The sequence below is a fragment of the Amphiura filiformis genome, chromosome 2, assembly GCF_039555335.1.
Source record: "Amphiura filiformis chromosome 2, Afil_fr2py, whole genome shotgun sequence".
Classification (NCBI taxonomy): Eukaryota; Metazoa; Echinodermata; class Ophiuroidea; order Amphilepidida; family Amphiuridae; genus Amphiura; species Amphiura filiformis.
The window spans coordinates 62,326,374-62,347,127 of NC_092629.1; the positions used below are offsets into that span (position 1 = coordinate 62,326,374).

The 20,754-nt window shown below is 35.9% G+C and overlaps 1 protein-coding gene across 1 annotated transcript in view; it reads right to left on the reverse strand.

Moving 5' to 3' along the window:
- Positions 1-210: 210 nt before the first annotated feature.
- The window catches only part of LOC140146508 (uncharacterized), a 281,043-nt gene continuing 260,499 nt past the window's right edge, over positions 211-20,754 (reverse strand). Inside the window, exons 2-12 of the mRNA XM_072168381.1 lie at positions 18,553-18,599; positions 16,508-16,670; positions 15,215-15,334; positions 14,034-14,248; positions 12,676-12,758; positions 11,364-11,505; positions 10,678-10,797; positions 10,083-10,285; positions 9,018-9,175; positions 1,732-1,861; positions 211-1,298 (exon numbers count right to left, since the gene is read on the reverse strand). Coding sequence (XP_072024482.1) covers positions 353-1,298; positions 1,732-1,861; positions 9,018-9,175; positions 10,083-10,285; positions 10,678-10,779 — 1,539 coding nt within the window. The 5' untranslated portion in view covers positions 10,780-10,797; positions 11,364-11,505; positions 12,676-12,758; ... (2 more) ...; positions 16,508-16,670; positions 18,553-18,599 and the 3' untranslated portion in view covers positions 211-352. The remainder of the gene's footprint in view (positions 1,299-1,731; positions 1,862-9,017; positions 9,176-10,082; positions 10,286-10,677; positions 10,798-11,363; positions 11,506-12,675; positions 12,759-14,033; positions 14,249-15,214; positions 15,335-16,507; positions 16,671-18,552; positions 18,600-20,754) is intronic.

Consider the following 20,754-nt stretch of genomic DNA (forward strand, 5'->3'; position numbering starts at 1 on the left):
AAGTTGATATCTTTTAACCTAGCTTACAAAGGTAGAAAAAAAGGAAATTCACATATGAAACTGCTACTTACGATTTCATGGGACCTCAGTGCCTTGATAAAATCAAAGCTGTGGATAATTACACTTTTGAAACGTTCCATATGCATATTCTCAGAGCGAAGAGCTTCTTGAATCGCCGGTGGTAAATCAACCGGTGTCCCATCCACATACAGCTCTTCATTTCTTCTTATCTGTTGAGCATGTCCTGGGTATACCTTGTCTTCAAGCTTGGCTGATGTTACACTTCTAGTCTGGTGTCTTGTCTGGTGATCTGAAGGTGGGTGCTTAATTTTCAACTGGATAGATGTATTTTTCATCTCCTTTGTGCCAATCGTCTTCTTCTTTGACCGGTCTGTACTACTTGGATCAACTTTGGAATCAAGAAGCTTTGATTTTTTTCAAGATCAACAGATATGGTGCTTCTGAATTGATGATGTGATGATTTCTGCTTGCTTGTCTCACTGTGTGATGAGTATTTTGATGTGCTTTTGAGATGGTCTGCAGTACTAGACTTATCTTTACCCTGAAGAGTCTCATCTGCATGCATCATCTCACACTTTGAGTGGTCTTTCTTACTCTTATCACCTTGAATGTCAGCCGATGTTTTGCTTCTTAACTGGTACCCCGATGATAGCGGCTTGCTTGCTGCATCATCTGAAGTGTGTTTTGAGCTGCTTCGTGTGTGGTCTATGGCACCTGGCTTACCCTCCAACCGATGAGATGAGTTTTGTGTTTCATCAATGTACATCACCTCACTTTTTGAGTGGTCTTTCATACTAAGATCATCTTTTGATTTCAAAGCTGTTGACATGAGGCCTGATGATGTTTTACTATTTAACTGGTGATGTGACGACACCTGCTCATTTAGCACATCATGTGAAGCATAGATTGAATTGCTTTTTGTGTGGTCTATGGGAATTGGCTTATCCTTCCACTGGTGAGATAAGTTTTGCATCTCATCTGTATACATCTTGTCACTTTTTGAGTGGTCTGTGCTACTGGGGTCACCTTTTGAATCAGAAACTGTTGGCTTATTTTCTCCCAGTTCAGCCGATGTGTTACTCCTTAACTGTTGATGTGCCGTTTGCTTGCTTTTCTTGTCATGTGATGAGGACTTGGTTTTGTCTTTTGTGTCATCTGTGGTTGACACCTTGCCTTTTGTGTGGTTCTTGGTGTCAGCATTTGCAATGTCACTTTCAGGAGATTCAGTTGTTTCCATTTGGGAATGGTCTGAATGGGCACTGCTGTTTGTGTACATCCTTTAAAAAAATCAACCAAAACACAAAAGGAAAGTTGGCAATTGCTAGACATTAACAACGACAAATATAAGACTAGCACAAGTTTTAAGACTATATCAATAGCTTGAACACTTGAAGAAAGTTCCTGCAATCTTATTGGTTCTACTTAAAATAATGATGTCACCTGTGTTATGAGGCGATTGATGCACAGCAGCGGCTAAAAACAATCCCTTTATTTTCTGTAACATGATTAATGAACATCATTATGTCCAATGTATCTGTTATTGCCAGTTAGTTCTATTTGGCACAATAGGATAATAAGTTTTTATTCCCTATAAATTAGTGCAGTATTTTTCAGGAATTAGGGGTAGTATATACAGGTAGAAGAATCTTTAGAGGGAATTGAACTTGAAAAATTTATCCCTTTTAAAGGGAATTTTTGTTTTAGCCTTACCTTTTGGTTGTTTGTTGTTTCTGAGCTGTTTTAATGTGACTATCTATTCCTGAATCACTTGTATCTACTTTCTCATAGAACAACATATAGCCACTGTGTGATCTCTGCACTGCACTATAACCACCAGGTACTGAAACAAACAACATTCATACACTCTTAGATACAAGAACCAGTGCTGTCAGACATATATTTTTCTTGCGGGTTGATGCATTTACATTTGCTAGTATTTTCCAAAATTTTAGTGACAATTATTGTTTTAAAAATAGCAAAAACTATGGAATTTTTTTCTTGTGTATGAAATAGGTTAATTTCTTGCGTATCACTTGCTGCGAGTAAAATTATACAGAAAAATGCATTTGTACTGAGATGTTGATGCGTCTAATGCACTCTCAGCAAGAGATAGCTTTTATTTATATAAGATTGATATTCATACTTGGTGGTTATGGAGCTGCATGGCTATGAACTTTAACAATACACAACCCCTCATAATAAGGCAAATTGGAGGGGTCGTACAGAGGGGATCCCAACGCTATATAAGGGGTATGTGTCATTTCTGCCCCATGTCCAATGTGATATTTGTCGAGAGGGGAGAAACACCCAAAACTTTGTTTCAGGTTTTTCCAGCATTCTGGCCTTAACTCAAGAGCCACAGGACCTATAGAAATACAAATATGATCATTGGTTTCCTTGACTGCTTTCCTATAAGATCAACATATTGATATTAAGAAGTACACTGCAGTTTTTTTACTTAAATGGGAAAAACTGGAAAATATGGCTCCTACCATCCGACCCACCTTAAATGTGAACTTGGAAAGAATGGGTTGTGAACTACTACAAGAAAATAAGAACAGGCAAGTGTTTGTGAATTTCCCAGCAGTCCTTCGTATTGTTGAACCGGATGGAACAAGCAGAAAGATAAAATCAAGTGAGATCTAAAAAATAAACTTTAGAAATGGCAAACTGCTGCATTCATTCATTTAGTGTTTTTTTCGGTGGCATAGGAACTCTATGGACATGTGTTTTTTATTTTTACCATCTGACAGAACCACAATTATGACTATGGTTTTTTGCTTAAAACTTGGTCTACCCTATGTAGGCAATTATTTCATTTCCATAGCCTACAAATGGAAGTTAATGTACAAATTTCAATGTCTTTTAATTTCTTCAATGTGGCAGCCAGCAATAGATATTTTTGTAAAAATTATACCATAAAGAACTTTACTAATGACTGACTTTAAAATATGTTCTTTAAATGTCAAAGGTCTACGAGACCGAAATAAAAGACATGAACTCTTTTTATGGTTAAGAGATAAAAATTCTCAATGTATTTTCTTCAAGAAACCCATAGCACTTTAAATGATATTAAGTGTTGGACCAATGAATGGGGCTCAAAAGCCTTGTGGAGCCATGGTACTACTGAACAGTAAAGGTACCGGTATTTTGTTTCACAGTAATTTTGCTTACTCAATTGAACACAGTGTTATTGATAATGATGGACGGTATATTATTGTTGATGTTAAAATTGCAGATAAAATATTTACATGTGTTAATATATATGTTCGAATGATGATTGCCCTCAATTTTTTCGTGAAATTGATATTAATCTAAACCATTTCCAATGTGATCGAATAATTTACGGTGGCGATTTTAATTTTGTTTTTAATTTGGCTCTTGACAAAAAAGGTGGTAGAAAGCAAACAAATTTTAAGGCAAGATCGGAGGTATTGAAATTTATGGAAAAAAGATGCCTTATTGATATTTGGCATGATATGAATCCAAATACAAAATGTTTTACATGGAAATCTAATGGTGACCCACCAATACTTTGCCGTTTGGATTATTTCATAATTACAAAGACACTAAAAGCATGTGTCGAGAATTGTACTATTTCCCATGGTCAGGGACAGGCGATTTGCGCGAAAAAAAATAGCAAATTGCGCGGAAAAATATAGCAAATTGCGCGGAAATAATCAGCTAATTGCGCGGAGATTGCGCGGAACTTTTATACATAAAACATACATATAAAACACAGGAAGAAAAAAAAAGCATATCAAAATATGAAATTATATACCGTGTCATGCAGAGTATTATGTATGTTTAACATTATGATATCTAAATCACAAAATTTGTGGCAATTTTTGACCAATTTAGGCATTTTGGCGGCCATTTTAAAAAGCGCCCTCTATCTGGAGTTTTTCACACCATTTGACCATTTCATATGTTTTACATGCTTCAAAGTAAAAAAAAAAAAAAAAAGAAAGAAAAAACAAAACACTTTCAAATCATATTTCCCCTACTAATATACGTACATCCCACAGAATTAGAGAAGTACCCCCACGCCGAAAGTAAGCAACACTGGTACGAGACAAATTAGTAAATGGTTACATTCATGTTTTTGTTAATCTATCGTTACATGACGCGTACTCTTCAAACAAGGCTGATATTTCAATACAGACAAACAAAACACCATTTTTGTTCACATTTCATAGTGAATTGCACGGAAAAACATGAATTTCGCGGAGAAAATGAAATTGCGCGGAGAAAGGAAAATTTCGCCTGTCCCTGCCCATGGTTATCGAACAGATCACTCATTAATATCTACTGTGTTTAATGACAATTATGAAAAGCCAGGTAAAGGGTACTGGAAATTAAATGTTTCGTTATTGAATGATATTAATTATGTAAACATGGTAAAAGCAGACATTGACAATATTGTAAAGGAGAATAGTGAAGCCGATCCTGGTATTTTATGGGAGACTATAAAATGTGTTGTAAGAGGTAATACTATAAAATATTCTGTTAAAAAAGCTAAAGAGCGAAATAACTTGCAAAAATCTCTTGAGAATGAAATTACAAATTTGGAAATGTTGTATGCACAAAATTCTAACCCAGATGTACTGGCATCTATTGAAGTTAAACAAAGGGAATTGGAGTCTATGTATAATTATAGGGCCAAAGGGGCCATGATACGCAGTAGAGCCAGGTGGGTCGAAGAAGGTGAAAAGAATTCCAAATACTTCTTAAATTTAGAAAAGCGGCACTTCACAAAGAAGAGTGTTTGTAAGTTAAATGATAAGCATGGTAATGTTATTACTGGTAGTGCTGCAATTTTGGATGAAGAAGTTGATTTCTACTCTGCACTTTATACTAGTACAATTGATAATCAGGATAGTAAAAGTATTCTCAATAAACTTGGCATTACTTTAAATGATATTCCCAAGGTGTCAAATGAACAGGCCAACTCATGTGAGGGAATTATGACAATTGGTGAGTGTCTCAATGCTGTAAAATCTATGCCAAATGGCAAAAGTCCAGGGTCTGATGGCTATCCTGTAGAATTCTTCAAAATTTTCTGGAACCAAATTGGGCCTATTTTGGTGAAATCTTTTAATTATTCCTTCAATAAAGGTTGTTTGTCAGTGAGTCAACGAGAGGTGTTATTACATTGATTCCCAAAGAAGGAAAGATGAAGATTTTTTAAAAACTGGAGGCCGATCTCCCTTTTGAATGTTGACTACAAAATAGCTGCCAAAGTGATTGCCAATCGAATGAAAAAAGAATTTGAATTCTATTATATCATGTGATCAAACAGGTTTTTTGGCCAATAGATATATTGGTGAAAATGCTTGGCTAGTACTTGATATCATTGAGTATACAGAAGAGTATAATGTACCGGGTACCCTTTTCTTTATCGACTTTGAAAAAGCATATGACAAACTTGAATGGGATTTTGTGCAGAAGAGTCTCGAATTATTTGGTTTTGGAAGAGATCTGAAAAAATGGGTCAAAGTATTTTATACAGAAATAAGTACGAGGGCCGGTCAAAAAGTTCGTAGAACTCGGTATGCTACTTTGTCGCACGGTATTGAATTTGGTCTCATTTGAAAGCTTGTTCCTTCAAAACATTACTGCAAAGATTTTATATTTTTGCATCACTGTATATGGGTAGGACACTCTTCAGAGGAAGCCTACCTCCATGAATTCACAGGTACTACCAGAAGTGAATAGATGGTCATCATGGAAATTACTCCCGACGGTGGTGAAAACTCAAATAAACTTTAACAATGTAGAGTTGTTGTAAATGGTAATGAAGTCCTTGGTATTCAACAGCAACGAAATGGTTCTTAGAGTTCAAGAATGGAATGAGCGTCCTTGAAGATCATCCAAGGTCCAAAAGACTTGCTGACGTCACCACTAATGATATACTGGCGCTGGTACAGTGGCATTGATAATGAATAAAGAGCCAAATAAGAAAGATGAGGTAGCCACAAAATATGACAACTCTGATGAATGTGTTTTCAATATTAATCCATTAACATTTGGGTATTCCAGGGTGTCTTCTAGATGGGAACCCGGAATCTTTATGCACAAAATTGATACCAGTTGCCATATTCATGTCCACACCTTCTATATACTTAGAACGAGGACCAAGGCAAGTTTAATCTATATGTGGCTAAAGGTAATAAGACATACATTAATCACTGGAATTATGAGTGAATTTAGTGGAAGCACCTGCATCTCACACCTCTAAGAAGATCATCACTCGGTTACCGTAGTACAAGGTCTTCATCGCTGTTTCTGAGATCCAGGGATAGTCTTGATGACAGATCATTTGCCAAATGAAAGTACAATCATAGGCATATATCATACAATTTCGATAGCAAAATTGAGGCAAACCATCATGTGAAGAAGGTTGATGGTAGGAATGTGGCTGTTCTCGGATTGTGTCCTGTACGCTATTCTTAGTTTGTCAAGCTGCCATTCACGACAGAGGGGTCAGTTAATTAAAGTAACCATATTGTGGTTCAGGCATGACCTCCACTTAGTGAAACCTATTTTAGAATTTTAAGTCCTACCTTCATAATATCAGGTTTGCTGGTGATCAATGCTGGTCAGCCTTCACCGAAGAGTGGCTTAAGTAGCTTTCGGAAGACTTCCATTTTGTTGACATAGAAGGTTTCAAGAAAATTTGCGACGGGTGCATTAAGGTTTGTAATGACCATGCTAAAGAGAGAGATAGAAAGAATTTGGCTAGTACTCTTTCAAGTACCTTGTTCTACGAACTTATTGACCGCCCCTCGTAGCTGTGTTGTAAATAATGGTTATATGTCAAATTTTTTTTCAATTATCTCGCGGCGTGCGTCAAGGCTGCCCTTTAAGTTGTTATATTTTCATATTATGTGCAGAACTTATGGGTATCTCTATTCGTAAAAATAAAAAGGTGAAAGGTATTGTAATTAATGATAACCATGTTAAAATCACTCAATTTGCAGATGATACCACACTTATTTTAGATGGATCCAGATAATCAATTTTGAATGCAGTTGATATCATACAAAATTTTGGTACAGTTTCTGGTTTGAAGTTAAATATCGACAAATCCACTTTTCTCAAAATTGGCTCTTTAAAAGATAATGTTGATAATCCAATCCCAGAGGAAAATTATCAGTGGTCAAAGGGCCCAGTTAAATTTCTTGGGATAAATGTCTCTTTGGATAAGACTAAGCTGTTTGAGCTCAATTTTGATCCTCAATTAAAGAAGTTAAAAACTGTTTTGGACATCTGGTCCCAGAGGGACCTGACCCCAATAGGCAGAATTACAATTGTCAAATCACTGGCTCTTTCACAATTAACTTATTTATTTTCTGTTTTACCTACCCCCTCCTCAAAATACATGAAACAAGTGGAGCAAATTATTTTCAAATTTGGAATAGTAAACCAGATAAGGTTAAGAGAGATGTAATGTACTGTAACAAAGAAAATGGAGGTTTAAAAATGACAAATATTTCTCATTTTTGTAATGCCTTAAAAGTGACATGGGTAAAGAGATATTTAGATGATGATAATAAAGGAAAATGGAAAAGCCTTTTCTACAAGGAACTTTCCAAAGTTGGTGGTGAATGGGTTTGGTATTGTAAACCAAGGTCAGTCAATGATTTCAAGTATAAGAATATTCATAACTCCTTTTTGTGTGAGGTTATGAAGTCATGGTTTAATTTGAGAAATATCTGTGCTGAAAATAATGATGATATTTTATGGCATAATTCTCATGTTAAGATAAACAGAGAAACAATTTATTATAAATCATGGTGTGAAAAAGGTGTGAACTTTGTTGGAGACTTAATTTTTGAAAATCATTTTATGACATATGAAGAATTTCAAGCAAAGTACAGTATTAAGTGTAACTTTTTAAAGTATTTCAGTGTAATTAATGCAGTCTCCAAACATTATAAACATCAGTTGACCCCTACTAGCATGTTGGACCATGAGATACAGTTGATTAACCAACTCAGAGCTGCCAAAATGGTTTGCTCATTTGCATATCAATTGCTGTGTCAGCAAAGCACAATCATCCCAACAGCTAAGCATAAATGGGAGATTGAATTTAATTGTGAGAGGGGCATGATGGATGTTGATTGGAAGCAGGTGTTTTCAATGCCATACAGGTGTACAATTGAAACTAAAGATCACTATTTTCAATTTAGGTTCATCCATAGGATTCTTCCAACAAATGAATTCTTGTTTAAAATTGGAAAAATTGAAAGTGACAGATGCTCATTTTGTAAGAAAGCTAAGGAAACAATGAGACATTTAATGTGGGATTGTCACAGTGTATCAAGATTTTGGGACAATATTATGAAATGGCTGAAAGATATAAATATCAATGTGCAGCTAACATATTTTGACATTTGTCTTGGATGCTATAAAGATGATATAAATATGGTTTTCATAAATATGATTATACTTTTTGCAAAAAGATACATTTACAAGTGTAGAGTTCAAGAATTAAAACTGAATTTCTCTGATTTCAAGGCATGGTTATACTTTATGGAAAAAGTTGAGAAAAATATTGCCTTCAGTAAAGATAAATATGGTGTTCATGTCAAGAAATGGGAACCAATGTATTGGTAATACAAATTATAGAAAAGTTTTGTCATATATTATGTAAAAGTCATTGCTGGCTGATGTAATTTTTGTGTGTGTTTTTGTTAATATACATGTTTTGTATATTGTTGTTTTTTGTGTCACTTTAATAAAGACCCTCACGGGCTAGAAAGATAAAAAAAAGAATGGGTTGTGCTTTCAGCAGATAGTGCTACTAATATGATGCCATCTTGTGTAATTTCTGGCTAATTGTTTAGTTTAGAGTAATAAATACATTGTAGTCCCTTGTAATTCCAAAAAAGAAAGGAAAAAAGGGTGTAACTACATAAATACACTTGGGATTTCATGCGATGATTGACCCTTATTAAGGTATCTATCTTTACCAATCTCTGTTTACTTACTGTAACTAGAATAAGTACGATAATCACGCCAAGTTGTCTTGTAACTCCCACCAAAGCATTCCTCCTCCAGTCCTTGATCAGTCAAGTCATATGGACTTACTGAGCTATCGTTGAATTTGTACCATTTGCCCCAGTCTGGGTTGTTTTTCTCATCACCGCTAAAAACAAACAAAAACCCACCAAATTGTTACTTGCGATGGATTCTTTACTTTAGGAGACAGTACCAATAATAGTCCAACCTCTTTTATCCAGCTATGATGGGACCCAAGCATTGAGAGGATAATCTGGATAAATACTGCATTGAATGTCTGAAAGTTCCAAAATTGGGACAAACCCCCAGTGGGGGAGGGAAGGGGTCACTTGAATATAAAAATGCTATCCATGCTTGTTAAAAATTTAAATTATGGTGTCAAAGCATTAAAAACAATTTCCTATAATTGAAGACCGAATTAAAAAGGCTAGTTTGCGTATGACATCCTGTCAACCAGACCAAAAATGACGTACTGCGCAGATCAGCAACCAATCACGCCACGCCCTTGCACTGACGTCAGATGCAAACTAGTCTTTTTAATTCGGTCTTCAATTATATGAAGATCTTGTGGCCGGATAACACATCCATATAAAGAAGTCCTCTTCATCAGAGGGTGGCACTGCACTTGAAAAGTGTACAATTTATTTGTAATGAACTACTTCAAAAAGTATTATTTTTAGAATTTAGCATCTCTCTAACGCATTAATTTTGCCTGTCCCATAAGCAAATTGCCTGTCCAAAATGAGGTGTGGATGGGAGGCTGGCTAACACCCTGTTATCATGTCAACTGTTACAGGAGGCTTCCTTCAGAGCAGAAGATCAGAGTTGACTTGTGACATGAATTTCAACCTACTGTTTTTTTTTTTTTTTTTTTGCATCTATTCATTGTAAATGAATCGAAACGTCCAAAATTACCGTGTTCCATGTGTACTACCATACTGCTTAACTGGCACATACTTTCAGAGATATGCTGGGGATCACACTTGACCTATGACATGACCCTTGACCCACTGCATTAAGGTTAAACAACTTACTGCCTATCCATGATCAGAGAGTAGTAATGTCCAGACGAAGCCTGTCCTGTGTGTACTACCACACCAACCAGCTGGTAGTAATTTTCATCCGTTGAAGCACCACGTTTGATGCCTTTGTGTCGTGTTTCATCTCTGTGTGTATGTCTTGATCGGTTCTCAACACTGTTGAGTGTGTATGGTTCCATGTCCAAAAGTTGTGGAAACTGAAATGGTTCAAATACAAGAAATTTCTACAGCTTTCTGTGTTTTACCAATCTTTTTTTATACTCTTCAAATATATGCGACACAATCTGCTCCATGGGGGCCAAAGGAGGTATTTTTGAAATTTGAGATACAGTAATTATTACCTTTCAGTAACATTAGGCTATCATTTACTGAAACCACCAAAGATCTAGCATACTTGGCTCTTAAGTTACAAGGTTTTGTGATTTTTTTAATCCTTATTTTTGCCTTTATCTCAATTTCAAATTTACTGCCTTTGGCCCCATGGACCAGATCATGTCACATATTACTTTGTACTGAATTGCAGAATTTGACAGGATGGCAGGATGTATCATCAGTACTAACCATGTAGGATTTGAACCTGGGACCTTACCTTGAAGTAGTCATTGAATTTGCTAGCTCTGCCAGTCTCCCAGTCCATCTTAATTCTCTTCAGATGTATCACCAGTACTGGTGGTAAAGTCTTGATACACATGGTCTTTGTAGCATTTCTCTGTATCAAGATAGATAAAAAGTAAAAAACAACATGTTGTTGATACTTATATAAATGATTTCTGTTCTCACAAGCGGATCCAGGAATTTTCAATAGGGGGTGCCGGGCTACGCCCACACAAAGTCAGGCGCCGCTCTGCAAAAATACACAAAGTCAGGCGCTGTTCTGCAAAAATACACAAAGTCAGACGCCTCTCTGCAAAATTTAGGGGGCGCGCGATGGGTGCCCCCCCCCCCCCCTCTTAAATCCACCCTGGTTCTTAAATAAGTGGTGTACTAGTGGTGCACTAGTGGTGCATTATCTTTAATTTAGCACCTATCAGAAGCATCTTGCCTGTCCCAGGAGCAAAATGCCTGTCCAAAATGACAGGAGAACGGGTGGCTGGCTAAAACGTTGACCCAAACACAGATATCTTAAAACTAAAGTCATTATGCACAGAGTGACATATTTCTGGACCTTTAATGCACAGAGTGACATATTTCTGGACCTTTAAAAGTACATGTTTCAAACATATTTCAGCAAATTTACAGTTTGAATTCAAATGAAACTTTCTTAAAATTTTTTACCTTGATTCCACACGTTTCACATAGGTAGGCATTGTCTCCTTGCAGTCTCACACCCTGCACAAACTGTTGTAATGCATCCTGCAATGACCTCTCTGGTTTCACTGTCAAACTCACAGCTACAAATGGCTCCTGGGATTCAAACCTGAAATTGTAAGCAACATGATTGAATCCCTAAATGCAATTGGTGTGGTTGGTCTTCAAAATATGACAACTTCTTGTCAAAATGATGGACAAAATTATTATTAATAATTAATTAATTTTAAGGTTATAGTTTTTGGAAGTATAATCAAATTATGCTTTAACTTTCTTGAAACTTCACAAATTTGGCAAGAAAATGGTGACTCAAAGATAGTAGGTTAAGATTAAAAACTTTTGCAGAATATTTTTTAATATAATATCTTATTTTATTATTTTTATTAGACAGCATTTATGAAGCGCCTTATCAAAGAGATCAAGGTGCTGTACAAACAGACTTTAAAAATTACATCTTAAACTACAACTTACATTACACATACTAAAAAAATTGCATCCACTGTTAAGCCACAAATGAAATATACACATGCTAAAAACATATATAAACAGGTGACAAGCTCACTATCAAGAGGCATCTTTATAGATTGTAGCCATTACTCATTGCTGAAGTATTGTTTTCCATAAAGGACTCTGTATGTATACGGGATGGATGGAACAGGCAGGGTCTGCCCTACTCTTTTTGAAACTGACTGCAATATACATGTATAGGTGTGACATGTGACCCACAGCTTAAGGGTAGATGCGGTATTGTTGGTCGAAGCAGTCAAAAAATCGCTTTTTATTGTCTAAATCAATATATTATTAAAAATAACACTTTGATGTTTTGCAAAAGTTCATTCTACAAATCATATACTTTGAAAACTTGCTTAATTTATTGTTGTTAATGAGTTATGTACATTTTACAAAAGTGTTGTTGTTTCAGCCCTCTTTACAACATAACTCAAGAACCACAGGACCTACAAAAGTATTTCTGTGATATTTGAATTCTTCTACACACTCGCAAGGAAATGAGCACTGCAATTTTTGCCAAAGCTCACTACCATTCGCAAGATGTTGCGAACTACCAAATCGCCACACTTTAAAATAGTGTATTACCTTAACATCCCCTTCTTAGGACAGAGTACTCTCATGGTTCATGCACTACAGGGAGAGTGGAAATCTGAATTTAATCTACAGTGTGTTGCCAATTAAATTCACACATTTTCCCTGAGCCATACCCCAGCAAGTTGCCACTGCCAGGAATTGAACCTGGGACCTCATGTAAAATACTCAAACATACCTGTGAGGGCAGTCTTCACAATCCTTGACATCTGAATACACCCCTTGGAATCTTGGTTTGAACACTTCATGTTGGCAAGTCTCCTGTAGCATAGAAATAGGCAGAAATGTTATATATTATATACCTCATATATAGATTCCTCTCATCTGATTGGTTAAAAGTGGAGTCATTAAAATAGCTGTGCCCCCTTTTTTGTCTCAAGATGACGTCATAAGCAACTATGCCCGGGCATAGATTCAACTGTGCCCGATAAATAATTGAATAGTCGCAACCCGAATACACAGGTCGTTCAGTATACATTATGCACCCACTATATGGTCGGCGTTGATTACAGTGTTGTAAAAGAGACTAGCGGTCACAGTTCGCAATGAATTTGACCTCTCCTTGCAGACGACGATCTTTCACCGGCCGCCGTAGTGAGTGCAGTGATTGTTTACAATTTGTTACATATCAAGGATTTATACTTGCCAAATGTCACTTTTTAGACAAATTACTATGACCTGGAGACTCGGCAGTGTGTGATGTTAGCACAGAAACGGTAGAGTTGTTTTAGATATGAAATCGGTAGATATCGGTCCAAATTCTGCACCCTTGCTCTTGCATGCACTGTGTGTGCATTTAAGCCTAAGGCCTATGCAGTTAAAAGCTTGTAGGCCTTGTCAGTCAGGAAATCTTTTAACCAATCAAATGAGAAGAATGATTATTTTTCGGTATATAAAACAAATATTGACTGCTTAATATTAGGGGCACAGTTTAAAATTATAGGCCCTCGGTGATGTCAAAACCATGACTATGCCCTCAGCTTCGCTTCGGGCATAGTCATGGTTTTGACATCACTCGGCCTATAATTTTAACTGTGCCCCCTCATAGCAGTCAATATTTGTATACTAGTTGCTGAATAACAATTTGCTATTCCAGGTGAAATCCATACACCCCCTTATGGAAGACATTACTTGAATCTCCCACACAGTGAGTTTTATTAGATTTCATATGGAGTTATCCATTCAGGTAACCCCATCTGAAATTCACACTCTCCATGTACAAGACTAAGGTCATGTCTTCCATAGGGTGTATGAATTTCAACTGGAATAATCCATCACATGTAGCACCTGCAATGTTGCTTTCATTTGCCCATGTTTGGTGGCATAGCTATTGTACCATAGCAAGTGATATTCTAGGCATACTAGTACTTATTGCATTTCCACACTTACCGTCAAATGATTATCAAACTGACTGATAAGATCCACAAAGAACTCATACGCATCTTGCTGTTCATATGTTTTGATTGACTCTTCCCATACTTCAGTCTTTAACAGTAATACTAGGCATACTAGTACTTATTGCATTCCCACACTTACCGTCAAATTATCATCCAACTGATTGATAAGATCCACAAAGAACTCATACGCATCTTGCTGTTCATAGGTGTTGATTGACTCTCCCAGAACTTGAAAGTTCTCCAGAAGCCTTCCATATGAGGCAATCTGCCATCATCCAGAGACCTGAATACTTGCTGTATCTGATAGAAGATGTTCCTTCTGCCATATGAGTCAGGTGAGGCCAATGATACATCCTGTTTTTGAAAGAAAGAAGAGTACACAAGGAAGTTATCTAATTAGGTAAAAAATAAAAAGCAGAGAACTTTCATGGAAAAAATTGAAACTGATAGAAAAACATTAAAAAGTGAAATTGAGCAAAAACACCTCAATATGGCTTGAAAATAAATAAAAAGTATAAATTTTGGTAAAAACTGAATTCAGGTTTATACCTAAAATTCTCATGCCTGAAAAAGCTGTTAGCTTGTCCTCCGCCGGCCGACCCTAATCCTGAAAATCTGGAAAAAAAATTTGTTCCTGTACAAAAGAATACCAACCATAATTTTGGTGGGAAATTTCAAAAATCTTTTACATCCTGGAAAGTTTTTAAAATAATTTCTTCACACTTCAAAACTGTTTTAAAACATGAATTAAGGGATACAGTAGAGAAATATTCGAATTCACAGCATTTAAGCCTTTTTTACTTATGTTTTGGCTATAAAAGCATCTGACTGAATGAGCCTCTCTTTCACAGAGAGTGCGAGGACAATTAAACATCTTTTCTTGGCCTTATTATTTATACCTTGTAGGGAGGGGTTCAGCAATTTTGGCAGGTCTATATGTATTTGAAAGAAGCGAGTTTTGACACATAATTGGTGCATCATTACATAATTATGCACAAAGGGGTAGACAGCCGAACTCAACAAACGTGTTTGTATATTGGGCTATTTTATCTGAAGTCCATCACCCCCTTAACACACACAGGGTGTATGTTTCAAATCGTGTCACCCATTTAGGTAACTCCATTTGAAATTCACACTCCCTGTGTGGAATATTAAGATCCTGTCTTCCATAGAGGGTGTATGGATTTCATCTGGAATAGTCAATTGCAATCAATCAAACAAAACAGAGAATCAAACAAAAAATCAATCAAATACAAACAATAAATAAAAACAAACACAGAATCAAACAAACACAAAAACAAAGAAGAAACAAACTTGTACCTGAGATATGCCAGGTGTATGGTAGAGCTGCTGTAACAATGAATTCATGTAACACGTTGATCCACCATTTTGTAACCCGGCATACTTGCTCCTGGATGTCTTGTAGTCACCTAGAAAGTCCTGTGTTAAACAAAGTAAACTGATAAACAAAATATGTACATAACTAGGGTGGTTTTTGCACCCGATGGCTGCTTTGTGGAATGAGGGTACAGGAATATGGAGCAGATTCGGGAGTGCATTTTCAGTCATTTAGTTTAGATTCATTTACAGCCATTTTCGTTTACTTGTGGCCCTAAATTTCATGATAATTTAGTTTCAGGATGTTTTTTTTTTTTAAATTAAAAAAAAGTATACATTCTGATAGTCTTTTAGCACAATTTATAAAAAAAATTCCCCAACTTGGTATAACTTTGGGTCACTTTTCTGTTTTAAATTTTGGTTCAAATTTGGCTATAGCAAGTCTCACTTGGCCACACAGATTATCTCTATTAATATAAAATGAATAGATTCTTGTTAAATAAAAATAATCTTTTGATTAGTTTATCTTCTCCGAGGGGGGTTTAATAGAATCTTTTCAAAATGAAATGGATAATCTTGTCAAATAATGAAATGGAGATTATTTCAATTTAAATAGTTATTTGTTAAAACAAAATGGAAACTATTCATTTTGATAAGATTGTCGGTTCAGGGTGATAATACACCTCATCAAAATAGACAATGATCTCATCAAAACGAATAGTTACAGGATCAAAAATAAATGAGTAGGGATTCTATTCCGAAAAATAAAAGAGTGAAATTAGAGTGCAACTGTGATGTGAGTAACATCAACTAATAATGGTTGGTTTATAACAGCATAGCCAGTGGGAGGGGGTGGGAGAAAAAATTGGGAAGGCAAATGAAAAGAAAAGGGACAAGAAGCCTGTTTTTCACCAAAATTCATCCCAATCATGGGCCAAAATAGTGCAAAATACAAAATATTACAGTGTGTCCCAAAGCTCTTTTCAACCAGATCATGGGCCAAAATAGTGTAAAATACAAAATTTGTGTGTCCAAATAAAGCCTTTTTGGAAGCTCAAAGACTTTATATGTACATTCTCTGAGTCTTGAAATAAAAAATAACGCCCAGTATATGTAAATGATGCAACCAAATTTGTTTTGTCTTTTCCCCAAAAATTATTCCCGAACCCCCCCCCCCCCCCCGACCAAGAAAGCTGGCTATGCCCTGCTGGTTCATGGTCCAGCAAAACTGATGATGATTTTGACAGTGACTAAATGCAACTTCATTATACTTACATTACTTTGATAATCAAGTGTCCTACTGTCTCTACTAGAACGTGTATCATGTTTTCCAGTACGTCTGCCCTTTTTTGTGACAGTAGTCCACGCATCATCATCTGATGAGTCTTTCCCCTGTTGTGATTTCTTCTTTTTCTTTCCTTTTGAAGACATCTTTAATCTGAAAAAGTGATCAAAAATAGTGGCAGTGCAATTTGCAAGTTGAAGTTGGGTCCCGTAAAGGAGTGGTCACCAAGTTGAAGTTGGGTCCCGTAAAGGAGTGGTCATAGATACTTTGGTGGGGGGACTAGGCACTTGGAAATTTTAGAGTCAAAACTTTTTGACCCCCTCCAGAGAACCTGAAACTGTTTGGACACCCTCTCTTTAGACATACAAAACTTTTTGACCCCCCCCCCTTTCCAAGAGGTTAAAAAACAACTTCCTCCATTTGTGCAGTAACAAATTCAATTACAATTATAACAATGTTAAAAAACAACTTTCTCCATTTGTGCAGTACCGTAACAAATTCAATTACAATTATTACAATGATACATGTTTGTTTATACATTTATTTATTTATATAGGCCTATTTCCTACAAACAGGCAAGTTTAGGCTGTGACTTGTAAGAAGTTTAATTACAATTCATGCATTCTTTTTTCTGATTTTTCCTAAACTTGCCTGTGAAAACTACAATTTTTGTGTATTTTTTGCACAAGCATGGTATCTTCTTCGAAATATAAATCAAAAAGAAACTGCAATTTCAAAAACATGACTAATTTGTATGTTACATGTTTCTAAAGTCCTTCAAAAGGAGGTCAGCCAACATGTTCCTGCTTTGTGAGAACAGGTCATATACCGGGGGGTTGAGGCATGCCAAAATGGGTCACAGGGATGTGCAGCCACAATGACCCCATTTTTCAACCCCTTTCACCAAATGATATTTTTTGTTTTACTGAACTTACTGTCACCAAAACACACTCTTTTTTCAAAAATTTTGAACAAGTTTCTGATAATCTCTCACTGAATGACCCCATTTGTTATCTAAAATTCCCAAAATGTCATTATTTTTCAAGAATTTTTAGAAAGATTATCAAATTTGGATGATTTTTATATTTTGACCGAATATTTGCATCCAGTCTAATGATTTCTTTTCCCAATCTTATGGAAAGACCCCATTTTTTATATTTTCCTCATTCTCATGGACAGACTCCTTTTTGTGGCCTTCTCACTATAATGAAAGACAAAGATAAAGAGAATTTATCGCGTCTGACGTCATCTGTCAATCAACCTCGAGCACGGTTTGTTTACAAGTGTCGTGATGATGACTTGCTGAACACGGATTTATAACCGGGCGCCTTATTGTTAATTGCAAACCATCTCAAAAGTTAGGTCTTTATAGTAGGAAACTTTCATAACCGAAGGCACCATGTCCACAATGCCTAGAAAAGCTGCTTTTTGCCTTGTAAAAGTACGTAATTTTTCGCCATTTGCTGCTATTCCTTTTCTCCGATCAGCACCAGATAGATCGGTCTTCCTTTTACGCGCTGATTAACCAATCAAGGATCGTAATTGACAGTGACATCAGACGCGATAAATTCTTTTTATCTCTGTCTATAATTATAATTGGCCTCCCTGTTTGGAGGCAAGTCTCTCACAATAAAGACCACTAGTTTTGAAATGGTGTCCACACATCCCTGTCACTTTCAAAGTCAAGTGCCCCTGGCCAGGGGGTACTCAGTACAAATGACCAGACAGGGACATGCCGCAAACATGGGTACTATTTCATTCCTTTTGGTATACTGATCAATGACCCCTACCAATTTTGGTATATGGTGCATGGGTTCTTTTTTCAAAATTTTCCAAATTTTTGTGGAAAATATCCCAATTTTGCCTCAATCTAGCAAAATTTTGGATACTTCACCAAAATTTGGTGGACAATTTGTCAAAACTAAGACAATTTGGATTAAATTCTGCAGAAAATTTTGACTTTTGGTATAAAAAACCATGAAATATTTTGCAACATAAGAGAATATCAGCTATAAATTCAAGTTTCTTGACTTACCCTGGAGTGACAATCTGTTGGAACAACTCCCTACACAGTAGTGTTTTCTGTCAAGATAAAACATATACTATGTGTGATCAACACATATCTAAAACTGGGGAAAACCAAAATTTGCATTTGTATTTGAAACCACCTGAAAGAACACTATTGCAATGATATTGGGGAAGACCCATGCAAACACTGCACAGACATAAGGGTAAGAGATAAGTGGCGGCAGACAGAGATACTATTCTCATGCAATATACCAGGAAAGCAAGCCACTCATGAATGCATATGATTAATCTAGCATCGGGGAAGTCCCAGAAACATGCACATCAGGCAAATTTCACCAGCCTTTTGAGTCCTACATGACAGCATTTATTTTGACATATTGTAAACTAATTTATTTTGCATTTAATTTCACATAATTATTCACAAGGTTCACAATTTCAATATCTTGCAACTCAGGTTTTGCATGGTAACAGGCTATTTGGAATTGGCAATTTAATAAACATAGAACTTGTGAAATTTATAAATGCCTGCTAAAGTAAAGGCTTTTGATACATGTATATTAAATAGAGGGAATTAATTCTGTCCGACACTGATTTTAACACTGTCAAAGTGCACATTTTCCAACCATTCATTTTCATGTTTTCATGTTCCAAGCAGCTATCACGGAAATAACAATATATTAAAATACCCTTTGTGTACAGGTAAATGAAGCTAACTTGCACATTTAAAAACAATTGGAACATTTCACAAGAACTAGAATGTGTTTTGGGACCTTAACAGGGCTGGGGTATGAACGTTTGGACAGTATTTATTTTGGGACATTAGAGCACATCAGACATATCGAATTGCATTCTGAATACGAAGAATGTCATTCTGATATCAAATAATTTTGATTTTTGAAATTTGCAATTTAATACACATTTTATGGCAAATCATTAAAAATTGATATTTTTGATATTTACCAGGGCCGATATTCATAAAGCCTTGCTAAATTAGCAACCAACTAGTGCTTAGCAAGATGCTAAATCCACTAGTTGATAGCTACGTAGCAATCAACTAATTTCTTATTCATAAAACCTTGCTAAACACTTTGCTAACTAGCTATCAACTAGAAATATTTAGCTGATAACTTATTTGGGTGTTTTGGGTGATATGGCCTTCAACAGTTGTGTAACATCTAATACAATAGGCTTATATAATACATGTCTATTATACTTGAGCTCTGAACCACAGTCAAAATGATCAAAATGTAATGACTCATTGCTGATGGTCTTCATTGAGATTTCGTTAATAAAATTACATGTGTATTTTGTAAGCTATTATAGGCCTACAAGGTTGTTACGGCAAATTAAATTAAAAAAGATACTCTGAACAAGTAAAGTTCATATACATGTTAAGTCCTTGGTTTGTTGTAAAAACATACTATACATACTATATTGCTTCATCAAATAGAAAACAACATGCATCCACTTAACTATATCATAATCATTTTTCTTGTGCAAATTTGGTTAAACAATACTGGCTTAGTTCAATGTTTATTCATACATACACGCTATATAACAGCATGCGTGATTGGTCGATAGGCGGGCATAAACAACGTTTATGCCCTGCTTTCTGGTCGTAAACAAGCCGCGCCAGAACCGACGGACGCTCATGAGTAGGATATCGTGGCGTAAGCTCATGAGCTATTTACGCAAAGCGTGAATGATGTACGCGATGTTCGCGCGCGTCCAAACACGGTGGACTGAGCAAGTAAACGTTTTCTTACAATTAGCGATGGAAAACTTTTAAAAAGGATAAGATATTGGTAGTTTTTAGTCTAAAATGACGATATTTTTTAATTGTGGAGGAAAATAACAGCACGCAAAATGTTGCGTATGTATGAACGGTGTTCATTCATATATTTTCATGACTAAAAGTTGTTTATGCCCTCGGGCTAAAGCCCTCGGGCATAAACAATCGTTTAGTCATGAAAATATATGAATGAACCCCTAATTCATTCACCCTAAATTTGTTGTGTGTTTTTAAGACAGTTTCTTATGTGTAAAACACACTGAAGACCTCAGAAACAGAATATTCTGAGAACATTATTTCTCATAATTGACAACAGTTAATATGAAATTAAAACAATAAATCATGTCAAACTTAGTTCAAAATCATTAAGACTAGTTGTCAACTAGTGACTTAGCGCTGCCCCAGATCAACTCTAAG